General features: G+C 41.0%; 1 protein-coding gene across 1 annotated transcript in view; it reads right to left on the bottom strand.

Annotated features, from left to right (window-relative positions):
• Positions 1 to 26,300, bottom strand: part of IMPG2 (interphotoreceptor matrix proteoglycan 2) — a 111,291-nt gene that overhangs the window by 6,975 nt on the left and 78,016 nt on the right. Inside the window, exons 12-15 of the mRNA XM_017504354.2 lie at positions 20,549 to 20,852; positions 18,418 to 19,544; positions 17,573 to 17,792; positions 99 to 309 (exon numbers count right to left, since the gene is read on the bottom strand). Of these exons, the coding sequence (XP_017359843.1) occupies positions 99 to 309; positions 17,573 to 17,792; positions 18,418 to 19,544; positions 20,549 to 20,852 (1,862 nt within the window). The remainder of the gene's footprint in view (positions 1 to 98; positions 310 to 17,572; positions 17,793 to 18,417; positions 19,545 to 20,548; positions 20,853 to 26,300) is intronic.

Raw genomic sequence — 26,300 nt, 5'->3', positions numbered from 1 at the left:
ATACTATAATAAGTATCCTAAATTTATAGGTACATGCCCCTTTTATTTAGAGAAAATATCTATCTCCTTTAAAGACAAAATCTGTAACTAAAACATACCTACAAATGGCCCCGTGTCCAGGCATAATGTCACACTTTCCATCATTCAAACAGAAGTCAGGCTGTAGGTCACAGAGACTCTGACAGGGCCGTTCTTCCACACTCAGGTATCCAGGGAAGCATCTGCACTTTGCTTCCCCACTCCAGGGGTTGACTAGACACTCAGAAAATTCATTACAGGCCTGAAACTTGCAAGGGTTGGCTTCATCACCTAAAACATTAAACAGAAAACAATGCAAGAAAAGACAAAGGACAGAAATTGGTGTATACAAAGACCCTCATTAAAGTTCTCCCCCAAAGTAGATGGGACAGCCCCCTTCCAGAACCATTAAAGTACACCATCACCACCAATACCATACAAAAAAAATTCTCATTCATCCTAAGATTGATAAGCTTTTGTCAAATTTTTCTGCAGAAGGATCCAAGATGGCCAAATAGGAACAGCTGCGGAATGCAGTTCCCATAAAGAACAATGCAGAGGAACATAGCACCTAGGAAAACAGGCAGTTATGAGTTCTGCTGCAGGAGACTAAAACGTACCTGCCCAGCAGCTCTGAATGAACAGTGGAGCTCCCAGCTCAGCACTTGAGCTCCTATAAGGGACAGACTGTCTCCTCCAGCAGCTCCCTGACCCCTGTATACCCAAAGAGACACCTCATAAAGGACAGCTCAGGCAGACATCTGATGGGTGCCCTTCTGGGACAAAGATAACAGAAGAAGAAACCAGCAGCAACCCTTACTGTTCTGCAGCTGCCACAGGGATCCCCAGGCAAGCAGGGTCTGGTGTGGACCTCCAGCAGTCCTACAGCAGAGGGGCCAGAAAACTTAGAAACAGAAAGAAATAACTTCATCATGAACAAAAAGGATGTCCACTCAGAGACCCCATCCAAAAGTCACCAACTACAAAGACCACAGGTAGATAAAGCCACAAAGATGGGAAGAAACCAGCACAAAAAGGATGAAAATACCAAAAACCAGAACACCTCTCCTCCTCCAAGGGATCACAACTCTTCACCAGCTATGCAACAAAGCTGGATGGAGAATGAATCTGATGAATTGGCAGAAACAGGCTTCAGAAGGTAGGTAATAACAAACTTCTCAGAGCTAAATGAACACATGCGAACCCAATGCAAAGAAACTAAGAACCTTGAAAAAAGGTTAGACGAAATGCTAATGAGAATAAACAGACTAGAGAAGAATATAAATGACCTGTTGGAGCTGGAAAACACAAGAGAACTTCATGAAGCATACACAAGTTTCAATAGCTGAATCAACAGAACAGAAGAAAGGATATCAGAGATTGAAGATCAACTCAATGAAATAAAATGAGAAGGCAAGATTAGAGAAAAAAGAGTGAAAAGAAATAAACAAAGCCTCCAAGAAATCTGGGATTATGTGAAAAGACCTAATCTACATTTGACAGGTGTACCTGAATGTGATGGAGAGAATGAATCCAAGCTGGAAAACACTCTTCAGGATATTATCCAGGAGAACTTCCCCAGCCTAGCAAGGTAGGCCAATATTCAAGTCCAGGAAATACAGAGACCACCACAAAGATACTCCTCAAGAAGAGCAACCCCAAGGCACATAATCGTCAGATTCACCAGGGTTGAAATGAAGGAAAAAATGCTAAGGGCAGCCAGAGAGGAAGGTTGGGTTACCCACAAAGGGAAGCCCATCAGACTCACAGCGGATCTCTCAGCAGAAACCCTACAAGCCAGAAGAGAGTGGGGGCCAATATTCAACATCCTTAAAGAAAAGAACTTTCAATCTAGAATTTTGTATCCAACCCAACTAAGCTTCATAAGCAAAGGAGAAAGAAAATCGACGGACAAGCACTTGCTGAGAGATTTCATCACCACCAGGCCCCCCTTACAAGAAGAGCTCCTGAAAGAAGCACTAAAGAAGGAAAGGAACAACCAGGACCAGCCACTCCAAAAATGTACCAAATGGTAAATAGCATCAACACAATGAAGAAAATGTGTCAACTAACGGGCAAATCATCCACCTAGCATCAAAATGGCAGGATCAAATTAACACACAACAATATTAACCCTAGATGTAAATGGGTTAAATACCCCAATCAAAAGACACAGACTGGCAAGTTGGATAAAAAGTCAAGACCCATCAGTGTGCTGTATTCAGGAAACACATCTCACGTGCAAGGACACACATAGGCTCAAAATAAAGGGATAAAAGAAGATTTATCAAGCAAATGGGAGAGCAAAAAGAAGCAGGAGTTGCAATCCTAGTCTCTGATAAAATGGACTTAAAACCAACAAAGATGAAAAGAGACAAAAAAAAGTGCATTACATAATGGTAAAGGGATCAATGCAACAAGAAGAGCTAACGATCCTAAATATATACGCATCCAATACCAGTGCACCCAAATACATAAAGCAAGCTCTTAATGACCTACAAAGAGACTTAGACTCTTACATAATAATAGTGGGAGACTTTAACACTCCACTGTCACTATTAGATACATCAATGAGACAGAAAATTAACAAGGATAACTAGGACTTGAACTCAGATCTGGAGCAAGCAAACCTAATACACATCTATAGAACTCTCCACCCCAAATCCACAGAATATACATTCTTCTTAGCACTACATTGCACCTACTCCAAAATTGACCACAAAATTGGAAGTAAGTCATTCCTGAGCAAATGCAAAAGAACGGAAATCATAAAACAGCCTTTCAGACCACAGTACAATCAAGTTAGAACTCAGAATTAAGAAACTAACTCAGAACCACACAACTTCATGGAAACTGAACAACTGGCTCCTGAATGTCAACCGGATAAACAATGAAATGAAGGCAGAAATAAAGATGTTATTTCTTTACATCCAGAAACCAACCAGAACAAAGACACAACATACCAGAATCCCTGGGATTCATTTAAAGCAGTACCTAGAGGGAAATTTACAGCAATAAATGCCCACTTGAGAAGCGAGGAAAGATCTAAAATCAACAACCTTTTGTCAAAATTGAAAGAGCTAGAGGGGCAAGGTCAAAAAAACTCAAAAACTAGCAGAAGACAAGAAATAACTAAGATTAGAGCAGAACTGAAAGAGATAGAGATACAAAAAACCAAAAAAATCAATAAATCCAGGAGCTGGTTTTTTGAAAAGATCAACAAAATAGACAGAGTGCTAGCCAGATTAGTAAAAAAGAAAAGAGAGAAGAATCAAATAGATGCAATAAAAAATGATAAAGGTGACATCACCACCAATTCCACAGAAATACAAACTACAATCAGATATTACTACAAACAACTCTATGTGCATAAACCAGTAAACCTGGAAGAAATGGATAAATTCCTGGACACTTATACCCTCCCAAGACTAAACAAGGAAGAACTCAAAACTCTGAATAGACCAATAACAAGGGCTAAAGTTGAGGCAGCAATTAATAGCCTACCCAACAAAAAAAGCCAAGGTCCAGATGGATTCACAGCCGAATTCTACCAGACATACAAAGAGGAGCTGGTACCACTCCTTCTGAAACTATTCCAAACAATCCAAAAAGAAGGAATCCTTCCCAAATCATTTTATGAGACCAACATCATCCTGATACCAAAACTTGGCAGAGACTCAACAAGAAAAGAAAACTGCAGGCCAATATCCGTGATGAACATAGATGCAAACACCTTCAATAAAATACTGGCAAACCAATTGTAACAGCACATCAGAAAGCTTATCCATCACAATTAAGTAGGCTTCATCCCAGGGATGCAACACTGGTTGAACATAAGCAAGTCTGTAAACGTAATCCACCACATAAACAGAACCAAAGACAAAAACCACATGATTATCTCAATAGATGCAGAGTATTGGAAGTTCCAGTCAGAATAATTAGGCAAGAAAAATAAATAAATAAAGGGTATTCAGTTAGGAAAGGAGGAAGTCAAATTGTCTCTATTTGCAGATGACATGATTGTATATTTAGAAGACTCTATCATCTCAGCCCAAAATCTCCTTAAACTGAGAAGCAACTTCAGCAAAGTCTCAGGACACAAAATCAATGTGCAGAAATCACAAGCATTCCTATACACCAATAACAGAGTTACAGAGAGCCAAATTATGACTAAACTCCCATTCACAATTGCTACAAAGAGAATAAAATACCTAGGAATACAGCTAACAAGGGATGTGAAGGACCTCTTCAAGAACTACAAACCACTGGCAAGGAAATAAGAGAGGACACAAGGAGATGGAGAAACTACAAACCACTGGCAAGGAAATAAGAGAGGACACAAACAGATGGAGAAACATTACATGGTTAGGAAGAATCAATATTGTGAAAATGGCCATACTGCCCAAAGTAATTTATAGATTCAACACTATCCCCATCAAGCTACCTATAACCCTCTTCACAGAACTGGAAAAAACCACCTTAAACTTCATATGGAACCAAAAGAGAGCCCACATAGCCAAGTCAATTCTAAGCAAAAAGAACAAAGCTGGAGGAATCACACTACCTGACTTCTAACAATGCTACAAGGCTACAGTAATCCAAACTGCATGGTACTGGTACCAAAACAGAGACATAGACCAATGGAACAGAACAGAGGCCTCAGAGGCAACACAACATATCTACAACCATCCAATCTTTGACAAACCTCACAAAAACAAGCAATGGGGAGAGAATTCACTATTTAATAAACGGTGTTGGTAAAACTGGCTAGCCATGTGCAGAAGGCAGAAACTGGACCCCTTCCTGACACCTTACACTAACATTAATTCCAGATGGATTAAAGACTTAAACATAAGACCTAATACCATAAAAGCCCTGGAAGAAAACCTAGGCAAAACCATTCAGGACATAGGCATAGGCAAGGACTTCCTGACTAAAACACCAAAAGCATTGGCAACAAAAACCAAAATAGACAAATGGGGCCTAATTAAACTCCAGAGCTTATGTATAGCAAAAGAAACTATCATTAGAGTGGATCGGCAACCAACAGAATAGGAAAAAATTTTTGCAATCTACCCATCTGACAAAGGGCTAACTAATATCCAGAATCAACAAAGAACTAAAACAGATTTACAAGAAAAAAACAAACAAACCCATCCAAAAGTGGGCAAAGGATATGAACAGACACTTTTCAACAGAAGACATCTATGAGGCCAACAAACATATGAAAAAATGCTCATCATCACTGATGATTAGAAAAACGCAAATCAAAACCACATTGAGATACCATCTCATGCCAGTTAGAATGGCAATCATTAAAAAATCTGGAGAAAACGGACACTGGAGAGGATGTGGAGAAATAGGAACACTTTTACACTGTTGGAGTGTAAACTAGTTCAACCATTGTGGAAGACAGTGTGGCGATTCCTAAAGGACCTAGAAATAGAAATGCCATTTGACCCAGAAATCCCATTACTGGGTATATACCCAAAGGATTATAAATCATTCTATTATAAAGACACATGCACATGTATGTTCACTGCAGCACTGTTTACAATAGCAAAGACCTGGAACCAACCCAAATGCCCATCAATGATAGACTGGACAGGGAAAATGTGGCCCATATATACCATGGAATACTACGCAGCCATAAAAAAGGATGAGTTTGTGTCCTTTGTAGGGACATGGATGAATCTGGAAACCATCATTCTCAGCAAACTGACACAAGAACAGAAAATCAAACACCACATGTTCTCACTCATAGGTGGATATTGAACAATGAGAACACATGGACACAGGGAGGGGGGCATCACATACTGGGGTCTGTTGGGGGTGGGCAGGGGAGAAACAGCAGGGGGATGGAGAGGTTGCAGAGGGATAACATGGGGAGAAATGCCAGATGTAGGTGACGGGAGGAGGGAGGCAGCAAACCACATTGCCATATGTGTACCTATGCAACAATCCTGCATGATCTGCACATGTACAACCTAAAGTACAATAAAAAATAAAATTTAAAAAAAATTTCTGCAACCCAGAGCCAAATCGTAATCCTTACCATGTTTTATCTAGGGAGCATGTAGAAGTTATACAAATCTATGCCATGTGATTGTAGACCTAATTTAAACACAATTGTAATTGTAGATCTAAATTAAACAGTTTTCACAGACCATTCATTTCCACCAGCCATAACCTGCTGCAGTTGACCTCCACCCTACATACGTCACTACTTGCCTTGCACAACATTGAGAACATGACTGGGGAGAGAGAGCCCAGAAAAGAACCAGTCGGAGCCTCAGGGTTGGGCATCACCCAGTAAGAGCAGCCTAGCAACAGTCATGATTTTTGAAAGTCAATGTCAGGAAAATAAGTTAGCCCTGCACCTCCTGAGGCCATTTCCAACAAAATATTTTTGCCTTCGTAACTTAATTTTTCATTGATAGGGCAAGGGAAAATGACTATTTTTAAAAACGAACTCGGGCAGTAATCAGTGAAAAAAAGATGTAAGACATAGAATGGCCCTTCCATCCTGCCACAGCACCCACATGTTCTTCACTGGTCAATGGCAATCTGTGAATGGCAGCTGGGCAAATGGTGACACAGATATTGAAAACAGTGGAAATACATGGAAATGATCCATAGACTCATCTGTGTTTAAAAATATAACATTTGGCTAGAAGCCTACAGGAAATAAAAAGAAATAGCATAGTCTCTTGGTTTCCAAATATTGGAAGGATCTACATACATAATGATTTGAAAAGCAATGATCTTCTTGCTGCTCTGGAAATTGAAGGCAATTTTACACGTCTGTGCCCTTGGAGTTTGGAGGATCACTGAAGTTGATCTCCTTTGGCCACATGTGGTAACAAGGGGAAAGTACTGAGTTGAATAATGTCCCCAAAAGTTCATGTCCATCCAGAACCTCAGAATGTGACCTTATTTTTAAACAGAGTATTTGTTGATGTAATCAAGAAGACGCCATACTAGATTAGAATGAGCCCTAATTCAAGGATTAGTGTCCTTCTAAGAAGAGGGAAATTTGGACACAGACACAAACACATAAAAAGGAAGACTATAGACAAAGGCAGAGATTAGAGTGATACACCTATAAGCTAAGGGATGCCACGGATTTCTGGAGAACACCAGAGACCAGGAAAAGGTAAGGAAAGGTTCTTCCCTAGATCTTTCAGAGGAAACACGGCCTGGCCAACGTTTTGATTTTGGACTTCTAGCCTCAAGAACAGTGGAAAATAAATGCCTGTTGTTATGAGGCACCTAGTTTGTGGCACTTTGTTATAGCAACTCTAGGAAACTAATACAGGGACCACTGCCAAGATGCTCATCTAACAGGAAGAACATACAGGAGATTTCTACAAGGGAACTGCACAGCCAGATTTCACTACACATTTCCTAAGTCTTCACAACTTTATCCTGGTATTTGTTTTGTGACTGTAATCAGAAAATAATCTGCTCCTTTCCTGGCAGTGAGGGATAGGAGTGTCTATAGGGGTGAGGAAGAACGGACTGCGTAGCTCTCCTTTGTTAATGGACGTTTAAGAGCTTCTGAGATACCGCATGTGAAAGTAAGTTGGGCAAGAGTCAAGTCAATCTTGTCTCTACTCAATCTTGAAATAAAGCACTTTCATCTGAAGGCCTTTAACTAAAAATATAAGATTGAGTATCCTTTATCTAAAATTCTTGGGAGGAGAAGGAGTTTGGATTTCCAATTTTTTCAGATTTTGGAAAATTTGCATTTACATAATGAGATATCATGGGGATGGAACCCAAGTCAATACAAAAAACTCATTTGTGTTTCATATATAACTCATACACATAGACCGAAGGTAATTTTACACAACATTTTAAATAATTTTGTGCATAAGACAAAGTTTGTATATGTTGAACCATCAGAAAGCAAAGAGGACACTATCTCAGCCACCCATGTGGACAATCCGTGGTTGCTCAGCATGACCATCATGCTTTGCCTGGAAAACCTGTATCACACTGAAGGGAAGTGTGTGAGTCTTTTTTCCCATGGGCCCTCTGAATGAACTGTTGTGCATCTGCGTTTTGACGGCAACCTATCACGTGAGGTCAAGTGAAGAAACTTCCCCTAGGAGCATCATGTCAGTGCTCAAAAGGTTTCAGGCTGGAGCATTTCAGATTTCAGATTTTCATATTAGGAATGCTTAACCATTATACATGTAGTAAAATAATTCTATTTAAAAATTTTAAAACCTTGTAACCATTCTGTGGGTATATGTGTCTGAGGTGAGAAAACAGAGTCCATATTTTCTATACATTAAGAAAAAGATATAGCCATAAGAAAAAGATAAAAATACTGCCTTTTTGCTTCCAGGTCAAGGAGAAAGACAAACCCTAATATTTTAATCATGTAAATAAAAGACTGTGGTTTCAAAGTCTCTTTCCAATCCTTTGTGCTGGTTAAAGGAGGGTACCCAGGTAGGTGACCATATGTTTGGAAAAGTGCCTTAGTGACTCTACTGGGGAAACAAAGGTAGAGTTGGAGCTAAATTTTAGATGGTAGACAGGGATCTAAATTGTGGAATTAATTACATTCTGGTTTTCTGGGAGCAGCTTAAAAGAAGGATAGGTAGAACGATTTATAATCCTTTGGATATATACCCAGTAATGGGATTGCTGGAACCAACCCAAATGCCCATCGATGATAGACTGGACAGGGAAAATGTGGCACATATACACCATGGAATATTATGCAGCCATCCAAAGCGATGAGTTCATGTCCTTAGTAGGGACATGGATGAACCTGGAAACCATCATTCTCAGCAAACTGACAGAAGAGCAGAAGATCAAACACCGCATATTCTCACTCATAGGCGGGTGTTGAACAATGAGAACACATGGACACAGGGAGGGGAGCACTACACACTGGGGTCTGTTGGGGGAAAATAGGGGAGGGACAGCGGGGGGTGGGAGGTGGGGAGAGATAGCATGGGGGGAAATGGCAGATATAGGTGAAGGGGAGGAAGGCAGTAAATCACACTGCCAAGTGTGTACCTATGCAACAATCTTGCATGTTCTTCACATGTACCCCAAAACCTAAAATGCAATTAAAGAAAAAAAAAGAAGGATAGGTGGATCCAGAAAAATGAGAGTAGAGGAAAGATGTGAAAATGGTCTGGAAAGACAGCTTTATGGCCTGAGCAGTATCGTAGCTGGCTGGGTCCTGGGAAAAAAATGTTGGCCAGTAAGAGATGCCCTTGAGAGGGTGGCAGAGGAATTTTAGAATGGTTATGCCTAACTAATTTTTTTGAGATGGAGTCTCGCTCCGTCACCCAGGCTGGAGTGCAGTGGCGTTATCATGGCTCACTGCAACCTCTGCCTCCCAGGTTCAAGCAATTCTGTTTCAGCCTCCCGAGTAGCTGGGACTATAGGCACATGCCACCACACCTGGCTACTTTTTGTATTTTTAGTAGAGACGAAGTTTCACCATGTTAGTCAGGCTGGTCTTGAACTCCTAACATCATGGTCTGCCTGCCTCGGCCTCCCAAAGTCCTGGGATTACAGGCATGAGCCACAGCGTCCGGCCACCTAACTAATTTTTAAGCCATCTGCCATGCTTAGATAAAGCCTTCTCCATCACCTTCATACCATCAGCAAATGTCTGATAGAATCAACTTCCTTACGTTAGAGGTGCTTTGAGCAGATCAAAAACAGAACTGTGATTTGCATTAGTTAACACCACAAGAGTCAAGATGCAGGTGATACTGAAAATTCAGCAGCAGAAACTCAGAATTGAGGAGGCTTAAGAGATATTTAAGTTCCCTTACAATGCCCAGAGACACTGAGGAGTTGGGGGAACACAGATGCAGGTTTTATACTGCATAGGGATTGAGCTAATGCCAGCTAATTTGAATATTAAAAGTAAAGGTGACCTTATAAACTTTGATGACACTGCATGCAGCTGACACATGAGTTACATACAAAACTGAAGTAAGGGGGTGGCTGGCAAGATGGCCAAATAGGAACAGCTCTGGTCTGCAGCTCCCAGTTAGATCAACACACAAGGCAGGTGATTTCTGCATTTCCAACTGAGGTACCCCGCTCACATCACTGGGACTGATTAAACAGTGGGTGCAGCCCACGGAGGGCAAGCCAAAGCAGGGTGGGGCATCACCTCACCCGGGAAGCACAAGAGGTCAGAGAACTCCCTCCCGTAGCCAACGGAAGCCCGTGAGGGACTGTGCCATGGGGAAGAGTGCATTACAGCCCAGAGTTTCGGGAACACTTCTCCCATAGTCTTGGGAACCCGCAGGCCAGGAGATTCCCTCAAGTGCCTACACCACCAGTGCCCTGGGTTTCAAGAACAAAACTGGGCAGCGATTTGGGCAGACACTGAGCTAGCAGCAGGAGTTTTCGTGTGTTTGTTTGTTTGTTTGTTTCATACTTCAATTGTGCCTGGAACGCCAGCAAGACAGAACTGTTCACTCCCCTAGAAAGGGGGCTAAAGCCAGGGAGCCAAGTGGTCTAGCTCACAGAATCCCACCCCCATGCAGCCCAGCAAGCTAAGATCCACTGGCTTAAAATTCTCGCTGCCAGCACAGTAGTCTTCAGTCGACCTGGAACACTCCTGCTTGGTGGGGGGAAGGGCGTCGGTCAGTACCGAGGCTTGAGTAGGTGGTTTTCCCCTCACAGTGTAAACAAAGCCCCAGGGAAGTTTGAACTGGGCAGAGCCCACCACAGCTCAGCAAAGCCACTGTAGCCAGACTGCCTCTCTACATTTCTCCTCTCTGGGCAGGGCATCTGAAAAGCAGCAGGCCCAGGAGGAATATTGACAAAGCAAATGGAAAGCAAAAAAGAGCAGGGGTTGCAATCCTAGTCTCTGATAAAACAGAATTTAAACCAACAAAGATCAAAACAGACAAAGAAGGACATTACATAGTGGTAAAGGGATCAATGCCATAAGAGGGGCTAACTATCCTAAATATGTAAGTAGCCAATATAGGGGCACCCTGATTCATAAAGCAAGTTCTTAGAGCCCTATAAAGAGACTTAGACTTCCACACAATAATAGTGGGAGACTTTACCACCCCACTGTCAATATTAGACAGATCAACGAGACAGAAAATTAACAAGGATATTCAGGACTTGAACTTAGCTCTGAGCCAAGCCAACCTAATAGACATCTACAGAACTGTCCACCCCAAATCAACAGAATATACATTCTTCTCAGCACCACATAGTACTTATTCTAAAGTTGACCACATATGTGGAAGTAAAGCAATCTTCAGCAGATGCAAAAGAACAGAAATCATAATAAACAGTCTCTCAGACCACAGTGCAATCAAGTTAGAACTCAGGATTAAGAAACTCACTCAAAACCACACAACTAAATAGAAACCGAACAGCCTGCTCCTGAATGACTACTGGGTAAATAATGAAATTAAGGCAGAAATGAAGAAGTTCTTTGAAACTAATAAGAACAAAGACACAACATACAGGAATGTCTGGGACACAGCTAAAGCAGTGTTTAGAGGGAAATTAATAGTACTGAATGCCCACAGGAGAAAGCAGGAAAGATCTAAAATTGACACTGTAATATCACAATTGAAAAAACTAGAGAAGCAAGAGCAAACAAATTCAAAGCTAGCAGAAGACAAGAAATAACTAAGATCAGAGCACAACTGAGGGAGACAGAGACACAAAAAACCCCTCAAAAAATCAATGAATCCAGGAGCTGGATTTTTGAAAAGATTTAAAAAATAGATAAACCAATAGCCAGATGAATAAACAAGAAAAGAGAGAAGAATCAAATAGACACAATAAAAAGTGATAAAGGGTGTATCACCACTGACCCCACAGAAATACAAACTACCATCAGAGAATACTATCAACACGTCTATGCAAAAAACTAGAAAATCTAGAAGAAATGGATACATTTCTGGACACATACACCCCCCTCCTCCCAAGACTAAACCAGGAAGAAGGTGAATCCCTGAATAGGCCAATAACAAGTTCTGAAATTGACGCAATACTTAATAGCCTACCAACCAAAAAAATCCTAGGACCAGACAGATTCACAGCCAGATTCTACCAGAGGTACAAAGAGGAGCTGGTACCATTCCTTCTGAAACTATTCCAAACAATACAAAAAGAAGGACTCCTCCCTAACTCATTTTATGAGGCCAACATCATCCTGATACCAAAACCTGGCAGAGACACAACAAAAAAAGAACATTTCAGGCCAATATCCCTGATGAACATAGATGCAAAAATCCTCAATAAAATACTGGCAAACCGAATCCAGCAGCACATCAAAAAGCTTATTCATCACGATCAAGTCAGCTTCATCCCTGGGATGTAGGGCTGATTCAACATACGCACATCAATAAACATAATCCATCACGTAAATAGACCCAAAGACACAAACCACATGATTACCCCAATAGATGCAGAAAAGGCCTTCGATAAAATTCAACACTCCTTCAGGCTAAAAACTCTCAATAAACTAGGTATTGATGGAACATATCTCAAAAGAATAAGAGCTATTTATGACAAACCCACAGCCAGTATTATACTGAATGGGCAAAAGCTGGAAGCATTCCCTTTGAAAACCGGCACAAGACAAGGATGCCCTCTCTCTCCAGTCCTACATAGTATTGAAAGTTCTGGATAGGGCAATCAGGCAAGAGAAAGAAATAACAGGTATTCAAATAGGAAGAGAGGAAGTCAAATTGTCTCTGTTTGCAGATGACATGATTGTATATTTAGAAAATCCCATTCTCTCAGCCCAAAATCTCCTTAAGCTGATAAGCAACTTTAGCAAAGTCTTGGGATACAAAATCAATGTGCAGAATTCACAAGCATTCCTATACACCAGTAATGGACAAGCAGAGAGCCAAATCATGGGTGAACTCCCATTCATAATTTCTACAAAGGGAATAAAATACCTAGAAATACAACTTACAAGGGATATGAAGGAGCTCATCAAGGAGAACTACAAACCACTGCTCAAGGAAATAGGAGAAGACACAAACTAATGGGAAAACATTCCATGCTCATGGATAGGAAGAATCAATTGTAAAAATGGCCATTCTGGTCAAAGTAATTTATAGATCCAATGTTATCCCCACCAAGCTACCACTGACTTTCCTCACAGAATTAGGAAAAAAGCTACTTTAAATTTCATTTGGAACCAAAAAACAGCCCACATAGCAAGACAATTCTAAGCAGAAAGCAGAAAACTGGAGGCATCACGCTGCCTAAATTCACACTCTATACTACGAGGCTGATGTAGCCAAAACAGCATGGCACTGGTCTCAAAGCAGGTATATAGACCAATGGAACAGAACAGAGGCTCAGAAATAACGCCACACATCACAACCATCTGATCTTTGACAGCTGACAAAAACAAGCAATGGGGAAAGGATTCCCTATTTAATAAATGATGTTGGGAAAACTGGCTGGGCATATGCAGGAAAGTGAAACTGGACCCCATCCTTACACCTTATACAAAAATTAACTCAAGACGGATTAAAGACTTAAACTAAGACCTAAAACCAGAAAAACCCTAGAAGAAAATCTAGGCAATACCATTCAGGACATAGGCATGGACAAGGACTTCATGACCAAAACACCAAAAGCAATGGCAACAAAAGCCAAAATTGACAAATGGGATCTAATTAAACTAAAGAGCTTCTAGACAGCAAAAGAAAATATCATCAGAGTGGACGGGCAACCTACAGAATGAAAGAAAATTTTTGCAATCTATCCATTGGACAAATAGCTAATATCAACAATCTGCAAGGAATTTAAACAAATCTACAAGAAGAAAACAAACAACCCCATCAAAAAGTGGGCAAAGGATATAAACAGACACTTCTCAAAAGAAGACATTTATGTGGCCAAGAAACATATGAAAAATAGCTCACCATCACCGGTCATTAGAGAAATGCAAATCAAAACCACAATGGGATACTATCTCACACCAGTTAGAATGGTGATCATTAAAAAGTCAGGAGACAATAGATGCTGGAAAGGATGTGGAGAAATAGGAATGCTTTTACACTGTTGGTGGGAGTGTAAATTAGTTCAACAATTGTGGAAGACAGTGTGAAAATTCCTCAAGGATCTAGAACCAGAAATACTATTTGACCCAGCAATCCTATTACTGGTTATAAACCCAAAGGATTATAAATTATTCCACTATAAAGACACATGCACACGTATGTTTATGGTGGCACTATTTACAATAGCAAAGACTTGGAAGCAACCCAAATGCCTATCAATGGTGGACTGGATAAAGAAAATGTTCCACATATACACCATGGAATACTATGCAGCCATAAAAAAGAATGAGTTCATGTCTTTTGTAGGAACATGGATGAAACTGGAAACCATCATTCTCAGCAAACTAACACAGGAACAGAAAACCAAAACACCTCATGTTCTCACTCATAAGTGGGAGTTGAACACTGAGAACACATGGACACAGGGAAGGGAACATCACACACTGGGGCCTGTCAGGGATGGGGGGATTGCGAAGGGACAGCATTAGGAGAAATACTTAATGCAGATGACGCGTTGATGGTTGCAGCAAACCACCATGGCACGTGTATACCTATTAACAGATCTGCACATGCAGCACATGTATCCCAGAACTTAAGGTATAATTTTAAAACACTGAAGTAAGTATATTTATTGTAATTCTCTATACTTTTATGTTTTATTTTTTTTAGAGACAGGTTCTCACTATGTTGTCCAGGCTAGAGTGTAGTTGTGTGATCACAGTTCATTGCAGCTCAATCACCTAGGCTCCAGCAATCTTCCCATCTCAGCCTCCCAAGTAGCTGGAACTACAGGCCCATGCCTCGGTGCCCAGCTAATTTTTAGGGTTTTTTTGTAGAGATGGAGACTGTGTTGCTCAGGCTGGTCTCAAACTCCTGGCCTTAAGCAATCCTTCTGCCTCAACCTCACAGGTGTGAGCCATAGCACCTGGCCTGTAATTCTGTTTAAAAAGAAGTTGATTGACTTTTACAAAAGTTTTATAAATCATAACTGTTGGCAGTTGTATAGCCAGTCAAATGTTTGTTTTTTGTTTTTTGTTTTTTTGAGATGGAGTTTCACTCATGTTACCCAGGCTAGAGTGCAATGGCGCAATCTCAGCTCACCGCAACCTCCGTCTCCTGGGTTCAGGCAATTCTCCTGCCTCAGCCTCCTGAGTAGCTGGGATTACAGGCACGCACCACCATGCCCAGCTAATTTTTTGTATTTTTAGTAGAGACGGGGTTTCACCATGTTGACCAGGATGGTCTCGATCTCTTGACCTCATGATCCACCCGCCTCGGCCTCCCAAAGTGCTGGGATTACAGGCTTGAGCCACCGCGCCCGGCCCAGTCAAATGTTTTATAGATATTACTTGTTTAATGCTTACAATAGTCTCATAAAATACAGAGCCAGGCAATATTACCCCCATTTAACATATGCAAATTAAAGTGTCAGGCATAAAAATAGCCCATCTAGGGTCATGCAAATAATAAATGGTAAAGCAAAAGCAAGAAATCACGCCTTACAAATTATAATTAATTGCCTTTTCTATTATACCACATGACAAAGAATATGCAGATAGTCTTAGAGAACTACGTGGAAAGAGATTCAGATATGAAGGGTTAGTGAAACCATTTTCCTCACTTTCAATGAATAACGGTTCTCAAAGATTTCAAAAGAAAGTTTGCTTCTTTCCGAAAGAATACGGCGGGCTTTCAAACCAGTTTGAGATTAAAAGGCACTGGAGAAATATGAAGCCAGACATTTCTTCTTACTCCTCAAAACCACTGTCCTCTGGTAGGTAGAAGGGAAGGAAGAACGAAAATTCAGGCTTCAACAGTATTCTCTGCATCCAAGGCTTCCAAACAAAAGCAATGGTTTATTTCATTCACTCACAGTATTTTTTAGTATCTTCTCTGTGTTCAAGACACTGCTAAATTCTGGCTAGAAAGTACTTAATAAAATAGACACATTCTCAGTCCTTGTGAAATGCTCATCTGGAAAAAATAGCCTCTAAGCAACTAGGCACATAAATTAACATTATTACAATGATGATAACTCTCTAGGGGAAAAAAACATTGTACTATTAATATAAAAACTGACAGGAAAGCCTCAATCTAGATTATAAGTGAGTCAATGAAACTCCTAAGGAAGTGACATTTGAACTGAGGGACACGGGTGACCAAAAGTCAGTAAGAAGGCAAAAGGGGATGGTGTGTGCAAAAGCTTTAAGGCAAGAAAAAGGTTTTGCATCTGAGTAACCAAAAACAAGCTGGTTTGACTAGAACACGTTAAACAGGGCTTAGTAGCATTGGATATCAGGGAAGAAGACAGGGACCAGGCCTTGTGGCTACTGAACCAGACAGCGACTCAGAGTACCATGGCTGCTGTCTGGAGGATGGATAGGAGGAGCAGCATGAGAGGATGTGGGGTAACTGGTCCAAAGGAGAGATCGCGGTGATTTGGAGGGAGTCATAGCCATGTAGTTAGGGAAAAGGGCATGGATTTGAGGTACATTTAGAATTCATAATCAGTGTAAGTTTGGTGAGTGACTAAGAATTCAAGGTGATAGGAACTGAAATATCAAGAATGACTTCTCTAGCTAGGTGTGGTGGCTCACACCTGCAATCCCAGCACTTTGGGAAGCTGAGGCGGGTGCATTATCTGAGGTCAGGAGTTCAAGACCAGCCTGGCCAACACGGAGAAACCCTGTCTCTGCCAAAAACACAAAAAATCATCTAGACATGGTCATAGGCACCTGTAGTCCCAGCTACTCATGAGGCTGAGGCAGGAGAATCACTTGAACCTGGGAGATGGAGGTTGCAGTGAGCCAAGGTCACACCATTGCACTCCAGCCTGGTCAGCAAGAGCGAAATTCCATCTCAAAAAAAAACAATGACTTCTCATGTTTCCGGCTTAAGTGGCTGAGTAGATAAAGCTTACATTTAGAGAAAGAGATAGAGAAACTGAAAGAGTAGATTTAGCTGGACGGTGGCGAGAAATGGAAAACAAGAGCTCACTCGTAGCTATCTTAAATTTGATATACACAGAGTACATCCAAGTGGAGACTGTCAAGTAAGTAGATAGATATTAATTCTGGAGGTTATGAGACATTTTTTCTGCATATAAAAAATGTGGAGAGTTGCTGACATTTATACAAGGCTTAAGACAATGGAAATGGATGCGAAAACTTAAAGGGAAGAGGGCCCAACCCTTTTGCAGGTGATAACATGAAAGCATAGCAAAAATAGACCCAGTGGGTAAAAAACAAAAGCCGGATGCAGTGGCAGAAAAGGGAATGGAGGTGAAATAGAAAAGTAACATGTTTGGACGATGTTTTGAAAAGGGAATGATATTGATGTTCTTGGGAGAAATATATTTCCAGTTATGAAGACGTGAAAGATTTGTCTCACATAGTACTCTTTTTTCCTACAAGTATTGGAGTCACCTTAATGCAATTGAGGAAGGAAACACACAAGAATAATCACTGGATGCTACTAAGAAACCACCAGGTTAGGCAATGTCATACCTGATTCCACATCAAGAGAGTATTTATCAATAGCCAAGTTCATGGTATGGTAGGCAGTGGTACAAAAGTCTTCCAGAATCATGTACACCGCATTGTTGATGTTAGGAGGGACAGAACTGGCAAACTTCATTCGGCTGTTCACCACAATGCTGCCATTTCTGAAGTTGAGGATTTCTAAGTTCTGGAACCCCGAGAGATTTGACTGTAGATAGGGAACCAGCTACAATACATGAAAAGTAGTGAGTTTATTAAAGGGTTTCACATTTTGTTCAATATATACCCAAACAAAACAAAACAAAAAAACAAGATAAGCCCCTGTCTCGCTTTTCCTAATTGTATTTTATCTACATTTAAACTGTTAATTAACAAAAGTGCAAATTAGCAATGCTTAGACAGTATAAACTAGAAATGCTATGAGATTTTCATAGTGGTGTTTAGGGACCCCATGGAATTCATACATAGTTTTAGACACCCAGAAAGTTTATTTTCTGTTTCACTAAAGGATCACAACAGTGAAGGGATCGTAGGTACCCACAAAACATTAGCTTCACAATAAAATGTGAAAAGAAACGTCAAACTTATTGTAGTCCCATAATTCATGGAATACAATGTTCCTTGTAAATTATTACATCACTCTCATGCCCCTTTTGTGTTTTCCATTTCTTGTATGTTCCTGTCTTACAATTTTCTTACCAACCCTAGGCCATGATATTATTTGTAAATGACAGGAAATGAATGTCCACAGCCGATCCCACTTTCCCTGCTCAGACCTTTTGTGCTGGGGGGGGAGAAGTGAGTCATACATGATTATTCACTAGTGCCCATGTTTCACTTTTTCTGCTTACCAACTCTAAGAATCTTTGCTCCAGAGCTTTATACTCCAAAGAGTTTTTATTAAACAGATCTTCTGAAAACATCATGTTAGTCACTCGGAGGCTGAAGAAAACCACCAAAGCTCCTGAAGTCTGAGTATAACTCAAGTCATCTCCTCCTGTGGGCCACGCCACACTAACCATCTCTGTGGAGTGAACACTTGCAGACATTTCCACATAACTACCAACCTTGCCGTTTTGCTCTGGGACTAGCTCAGGCTGATAGTAATCTGTGCCTATCCGGTCCAGTTCTAATGAAATATCCTGTACACCCATAATTACTTCATCCTCTAGCAGGGTGGAGATTGTGGTTGGAGGCAATTTGGTAGACTGTGTCATGGAAGCTTTCAACCAGAGTCTGTCAGTACTCTGTGGTGTACTTGCCAATGTGTCTTTGGACAACTTCTCCAGGGAAGAAGCTCTTGTCCAAACTCTATCTGATTCTGGCAGTATGGTCCACAAAGGCTGCATATCTGGCTTTACCACTGAAACCTCGCTGTCAAACCATTCATAGTTGGATGACTCGGTAGTTTGTTCCACATCCTCCCTTAGGATGGCACCCGCCTGGTCTGATTCATAAGTAGAGGTTGCTACAGGTGTCCGTAGAAGAGGTGCTTTGGTAACTGTGGCTCTATCATCGTGTTCATATTTTGAGTGCTTACTAATTTGGTCTGCGGAATCCATTTTGTCAACTAAAACTAGTTTCTCATCTTCAATCTCAGCTGGCAAGAGTGAATCGTCGTCTTCAAGCCATGGCTTCAACAGTGGTTCAGTGCTCTCTGATGAAGTGTCGCTCCATGGCCAAGTAACCAGATCCCTCTTTTGCCCAGACCCTGAACCCAAACCACTCTCAAATATTGATTCTTTTTCCATGGATGCATCTGGCAGGAAAGGGTTCACTTCTAATTGGTCTTTGACTTTGGAGGTCAAGGAGTCCAAGCCAAAAGGTATAGAAGAGGTCAGATATGGTGAGGGTGTTAAGGACACATCAGAGTCTTCCATGGGTGGTATTGTTTCTTTTGGCACAGGTTGAGTGAGTGAACTTGAAGGCAGTGAATCAATAGAAAGAAAATCTTCTGACTCTTCAACAGTGGCTAATCCTGAAAATAAAGTGTTCCATTAATTAATCTACAGAGTTGCCAAAATGTATTCCTAGTTCTCCCAGTAAAACTAGTTGCCTGTTTTTTCCCAGTGAAGTTGACAGGGACAATTGTTGGCTTTTGCTTTTCTATATCTAGCAAACAAGAAGAAGATCTGATAATGTGTTTGTAATATGGACAATCCCTCATGAATATTATCTCTTTCTTGAGGATGACAAGACCTTGACTATTGAAATAATCTTCAAACACTTGTGTTCTTTAAAAAAAATTTATGAAAATAAAGAACTGCTGGGAGCAATTTTGACAACAAATACTAAATCCAGCAGTAATTTAGGAGGAAAATTCCCTGAACATTGTGTTTCTCTTTGAATTCTCATTTTCCCTGTTATGTTTTTTGTTCGTCGTCCTTCATATTCACCCAGTGTTCACAATCCTGAACTCATTATTTATATATTTGTTCATCCCCTCATTTCATGTGTGTACTCCACCCCAAGTCACATTTCTTTTTCCTTTCCTCCACAGCATCCAGATCATCAATTTCATTTTCACTTCTTTACCTCAGCTATGGCTGCCATGGGTTAGCTTGTCCCCTTCTCAATACTACTACAAGCAAAAATCTTGAGACTTGGCCCCCACAAGTACTATAACCTAGCTGAATAATCTCATTCGATGCTATTTATTACTCCAATATTTAAGTAAAGTGGTTCTTTAAAAGCAGCAGCAGTAATTTAACTAAACTATATATCTTTCAATATGACCTTCAAAATACCTATTAATTGATTTCCCGCCCCAGCTTCCCAAGTTTACTTCTTATTATTTACCTATTTGGACTCTCCATTCCAACAAATTAAATTGGACGGTTTCCTCTCGCGCACAATTTTACCAAGACATTTTCCCCCTTATGAATGCTACCATTTTCTTTCATAGCCATAGTCTCTTCCTCTCTTTAAAACCCTTGTCATCGGATATAATACAAAGTATGAAAAGGGATTAAAGTTTCTCACCATCTTCTACCAAGTGAGATCCAGAAGTCCTTTCCTCAGAAGCCACAGGCAAGTCAGTCTGAAGCACTGCCGGGGTGACAGAATGAAGAGTCAAGCTGCTAGCCTCTAAAACCTCTGGGGAAGAGCTGAGTCCCATCTTCGAGGGAAAGGCTAATTTGTGTGTAGACACTAAATCACCCAAAGGACTTTCTGACCAGAGTTCCCTGCCAGTGGCTGAGGGAGGACCAGAGCTGAAATCAAGTGGTGGGATACTGCTGGTGATGGAGTCATCTGCTGAGGGCCATGCAGCTTGAAAGGTATTATCCTGGGGGGAAAAAAAGGCTAAATCATATCATAGATAAAAGAAACATATAGAAAGTGATTTTAAATACCACCTGTCTGTCTATATTCCCAGGTTTTCTAGGGACGAGGAGGTGGTGTATTAATAATATTGGGGTTAGGGCAAGACATGGGCTTCAGGATCTAGAGAAAAACTATGTCAGCTCTCTCCTGTAAAGTAAGGACAGATGAGGTAACATATTTAAAAGCCCTCGAACAAAGTGAATGTATGAGAGAAAATGTTTTCTTGCTTTAGATGGTTCATTTTCCTCTGTGTTTTTAGCTTAAATGACTTTAAATACATAGAAGTTACTGTTATCTGTAATTTGTTGGCAAAGATTTAATTACATTGCCCACAGCAGGAAAGAACAACTGGCAATTTTATTCACCATTCTGAAAATATAATTAGTTAATGAAGGCCCTCCTGTTTGGTCAGAAATGTCACCACATCAAAATGTAGTCTGGTTACCTCAGATAAATAGCCACTCCTGTGAAATGGTATCACACTTACAAAACATAAACAATTTCCTCTTTCTAGTGATGTTTTACTAATGTACTACTAACCTTATCTTAAAATGTAGCTTCAGAAATGGAGAAGTATATAGAAACACAATCCTTGAACATATTAATTACTTAATCTTATGAAGAACTGTCTATGCAAAAAAAATACAATGGGCCGGTCGTGGTGGCTCACGTCTATAATCCCAGCACTTTGGGAGGCCGAGGCAGGTGGATCATGAGGTCAAGAGATCGAGACCATCCTGGTCAACATGGTGAAACCCCGTCTCTACTAAAAATACAAAAATTAGCTGGCATGGTGGCGCACACCTGTAGTCCCAGCTACTCGGGAGGCTGAGGCAGGAGAATTGCTTGAACCCAGGAGACGGAGGTTGCGGTGAGCCAAGATTGCACCATTGCACTCCAGCCTGGGTAACAAGAGCGAAACTCCGTTTCAAAAAAAAAAAAAATACAATGATCAGCCAGCACGGTGGCTCATGTTTATAATCCCAGCACTGTGGGAAGCTCAGCTAGGAGGATAGCTTGAGTCCAGGAGTCCAGCCTGGGTAACATAGCAAGGCCCCAACTCAACAACAACAAAAAATTAGTCAGGCATGGTGGCACATACCTGGAGTTCTAGCTACTTGGGAAGCTGAGGCAAGAGGATCAGTTGATCCTGGGAGTTCAAGACTACCATGAGCTATGATCGAGCCACTGCACTCTAGCCTGGGCTATAGAGCAAGACTCTGTCTATTAAAAAAGGAAAGTTTAACAATAAGGCTAAGAGGTAACATGGACATGGTATTTGGCAGGAGTTTATGTATTTCAATCTATTCTGGGTTATGAATAACAAAGAAAAGTACAATGCACATAGAAAAAACTCAGAAAATGTTTCCTGGGTGTATGAAAACTGAAAAAGAAAAAGAGAATAGAACAATCCTTTTCAGTCCTCAGAAGGCATTTGAATCACATGGAAGCTTTAGAAAAACACCAATTCCCAGGCCTGACACTCAGAGATGTTAACTTCATTGGTCTGGGAGACACAGAACTGGATACTTGTGAAAGTTCCCTAGTAGAGGAAATGCCCGAATCATGTTCTGGGCATAAAATAACAGCCTGGGTTTCTAATATACTTCTTCAATTTCTGAATGCTTTTATGTCTTATCCATATTTATAAATCTATCAAAAGACTAGAATTCATGTTGTAGCTATGAACACAATGAAAACTACGAATAAGAAACGCTGAATCTAACCTTCTCTCCCTCCTCCAGGGGACTCCTACCAGCAATAGTAAATTTGCGCTGATAGTCTCAAGCCTAATATGCATTTTGAACAAAAGCACAGAATTTTAGAGTGGCTAGCTAGAGTTTAGTCTATGGTCATGAAATAAAGCAGAGCATACTGGCCTATGGAGAGAGCTAATCCAAAACAAGGTGATACGGTTTGGCTGTGTCTCCACCCAAATCTCATCTTGAATTTCCACGTGCTATGGGAGCAACTCAGTGGGAGGTGATTGAATCATGGGGGCAGGTCTTTCCCATGCTGTTCTCGTGATCGTGAATAAGTCTCATAAGATCTGACAGTTTTAGAAAGGGGAGTTTCCCTGCACATCTACCACCATGTGACACGTGCCTTTCACCTTCCCCCATGATTGTGAGGCCTCCTCAGCCACATGAACTGTTAAGTCCATTAAACCTCTTTCTCTTGTAAATTGCCCAGTCTCAGGTATGTGTTTATCAGCAGCATGAAAAAGGACTCATACACAAGGGCTAATTAGTCTGTTATGCTTTGTCTTCACAGTGCCCCTTGTCTCTCTGTCAAAGATCTGTGTGAGGAGGCTTTGAACTACACACTTTCCCAGTCACAGAGGGGGAGCCATGGGGCAGGAAACCACCGGGCATGTCTACTTTGTCCCTTCCCTAGGGACAAATGCACAGGAAAAATAGTAATTACAGAAGTCTCTATAGAGGATTACCCACAGTTTCATCTACCATCTTTAAACTAAAAGCACTCTCTCAAGTAATCTTATTTTCTTTTGTGGAATTCATTACAACATCACTTCCTGCCTTGTCCATGTTGTTTTAACTAGTTCCTATTTTAAGTGGGTCACCATGCTGATTATTCTGTAATTGTCACCACCATTTCAGATCCTTCTCTTCCTGCCCTCTGCCCTAGGAGGAGGACCCCTGTGAGCTGCACTAACCCTGCCCCCTTGCATTTGTTTTTGGTTTGAGTTTGGCCAATGAGAAGCATAAGCAGATCAAAGGACAGGAGGAAGGAGAGGTCAGGGTATTTCTTTCCTGCTTCCTCCAAGCCTCAAAACTATGTGTCCAGCATAGCTGTGCTCTTCCCTCCACAATTACAGCTCCAGCTCTCAATAGGCTCTGGTAACAGCATTTCCTCCCCTTCCTCTGTAATCCAATGGAGAGTAGTGGTAATGGCTTTCCACTGGTGTTAGTCTCTGTATACCTCAGCATTCTTCTTTTGCTCCTTTAACCCTATATGCACCTCCATTAATAGATTCAGCTAGATGATTCTGTTACTATTGAAACCCTGGATGAGCGATATTATGCAAATGCACCATCACTTTACAGTATAGTGCATTTAAAAGTTCATTAAAGTTTAAATTATTTCTGTCAAAAAGTGATTTGACAATCCAAAATGAAATATAAATGCCCAGCGAATAAGGAATGAGAATCAGTTAAAACAACAACATGAACCAAAAATGATGTCACTCTGGCTAAATGTAATTAGAAATTAAAAATCTGGAAAGGAAAAAGGAAAATGATAAGTGTATGATGCAATGTTAGCAAACATTTTTGGCAACGTACCTTTGGCTAAAAAAAGAAATAGAAGCAAGATATATCTAGGAATTAGACTGGAGTCTAATAACCAAATCTCCTGAATCTGTTGAAGTGAAATGTATGAGAGAAAAAGCAAGACAAGGAAGCCAGAGGCCATCATCAAATGACAAGATACAATTGCAAAACACCGTATAGAGAAAGAGAAATATCTCAAGACAGGAAATTCCCTTTTAGGAAATCCCCTAACAAAAGTGAACCTGAGGATAGTAAGGCATGGTTCATGATTCGGGCCGAAAATTTTAAAAAAAAGATATAATTGGGAGATGACCTCTGGCATTTTTCAAGTAAACTTCAAGAGCATGCAAGCCTAGGCAACAGAGTAAGACTGTGTCTCTACCAAAAACATAAAATAAAATTAAAAAATTTGCCGTGTGCCATGAACTATATGCCTATAGTCCCCAGCTACTCTGGAGGCTGAGGCAGGAGGATCACTTGCGCCCAAGGAGTGAGAAGCTTCAGTGAGCTGTAATCACACGACTGCACTCCAGCCCAGGTGACAGAGCGAGACCCTGTCTCAGAAAACACCGTACAATTACCAGGAGTAGAGTTAACCTTACATAACTCCATGCAGTAGAGGTGGCTTGCAATTGCCAACCTGTGTGCACAGTGCCCCTACATAACTTAGCACCAAATAGACATAAAGCTGGTTCATATTTCTGCCTAGAGGGTCTAAGTTATTCCGAGTCCTCAGGAATGGAGGAGATAGAGCAAGAGCTCACTTCCAGAGAAATGGAAGACAACAAATTAAAGTCCAGAAAGTGAAAGGCAAAAAAATGAAGTAAAAATACAAGCTCTTGTCTTGCCAAAGGCTCACGTGCTTTATGAGGCCATCCTTTGGTGTGTAAAAATCTTATGTTGGGAAATAGGGCTGAGCATGCACATGTATGTGAACATAACAAAAGTATCACATCTTACACTTAGAAGGACTCAAGAACACATGTAGCAAAACATGCCTATTAAAGACAAGGAACTGAGGGTCAAAGAAGTGAAATGTTCGAGGATACACAAAAAAAGGGAAAAAACGAGACTGGAAGAGGCAGAGTCTAGGTTTCTCAGTGCCAGTGCTTTTCCCACTAACAGCTATTCATCCAGAGGTCTCTACAGGTGTATATTTCCAAATGGTGAAAGGATTCTCCCAGGAGAAACTTGAGCAAAGAGCCTTGGCCGTCCATGCGCTCATTTGGGTTAGCATAATTCACAGGCTTATAACGCCCAGGTCAACACAGATGGAGAGAGTACGGGAGGCCATCTCCTAATATTTAAAAATCTGCTCTATGGAATATGGAGGTTGTTTGCATGGAAAAAAGTTTCTATCCTTCCCCCTTATTTTTCTAGGATTGAAAACTGCATATGAAGTCAGAGAAAAGAAGGCCATTTTCTCAATACCAAGTTCTGTTCTTCAATAAAGTTGTTACAATGATGATGATCAAACCACATCAGGAAATTAACTTTTTTCCTTTTAATTATCTAAAACTACTTCCAGAGATGTGTTGAAGCTACTCATATATTCTTGAAAATTCCAAATGTACTTTAAAGAAAAATTGAAATGAGATAGCTGAAGCCCTTTAAACCATGCTTAAGAAGTTGAGTTTTATCAGACAGGGCAATAATCGGACACACATTAGGAAAGCAGCTGAATCCTCAATGAAAAAGAAGTCCTCAAGCTGTAATATATTGTTTCAGTGTATCTATAAATGAAATGCCTTTTCACTTCATAAACATTAAAAGTAAAACTGGGGAGGACGATCCAAGATGGCCGTTTAGGAACAGCTCAGGATTGCAGCGCCCAGTGAAAGTGCGGAGGGTGAGTGGACGCCGCATTTTTATTGCCCCACAGACTAGGAAATTCCCGGGCGGAGGAGCTCCACGGTCGCCAGTGCGGCTGTTTCGGCCAGCGCGGCTGCTTTGCCCCACGCGGCTGCTTTGTCGGCGCCCCGGAGCCGCGGTTCTCCATACAAAATGCACCGGTCCGGGGGCCCTTTTGGCTGGTGATTGGAGCCACGGGAAGTGGCCCATTCGCCGGTTCAAAAAGCGGACTGAGCAGAGAACCAGGACAGTAGACTCCAGGGCAA

Source organism: Cebus imitator, unplaced genomic scaffold (genome assembly GCF_001604975.1).
Source record: "Cebus imitator isolate Cc_AM_T3 unplaced genomic scaffold, Cebus_imitator-1.0 Scaffold321, whole genome shotgun sequence".
Classification (NCBI taxonomy): domain Eukaryota; kingdom Metazoa; phylum Chordata; class Mammalia; order Primates; family Cebidae; genus Cebus; species Cebus imitator.
Note: the sequence above shows the minus strand (reverse complement) of the source record. Positions and strands in the feature narration are given on the sequence as shown.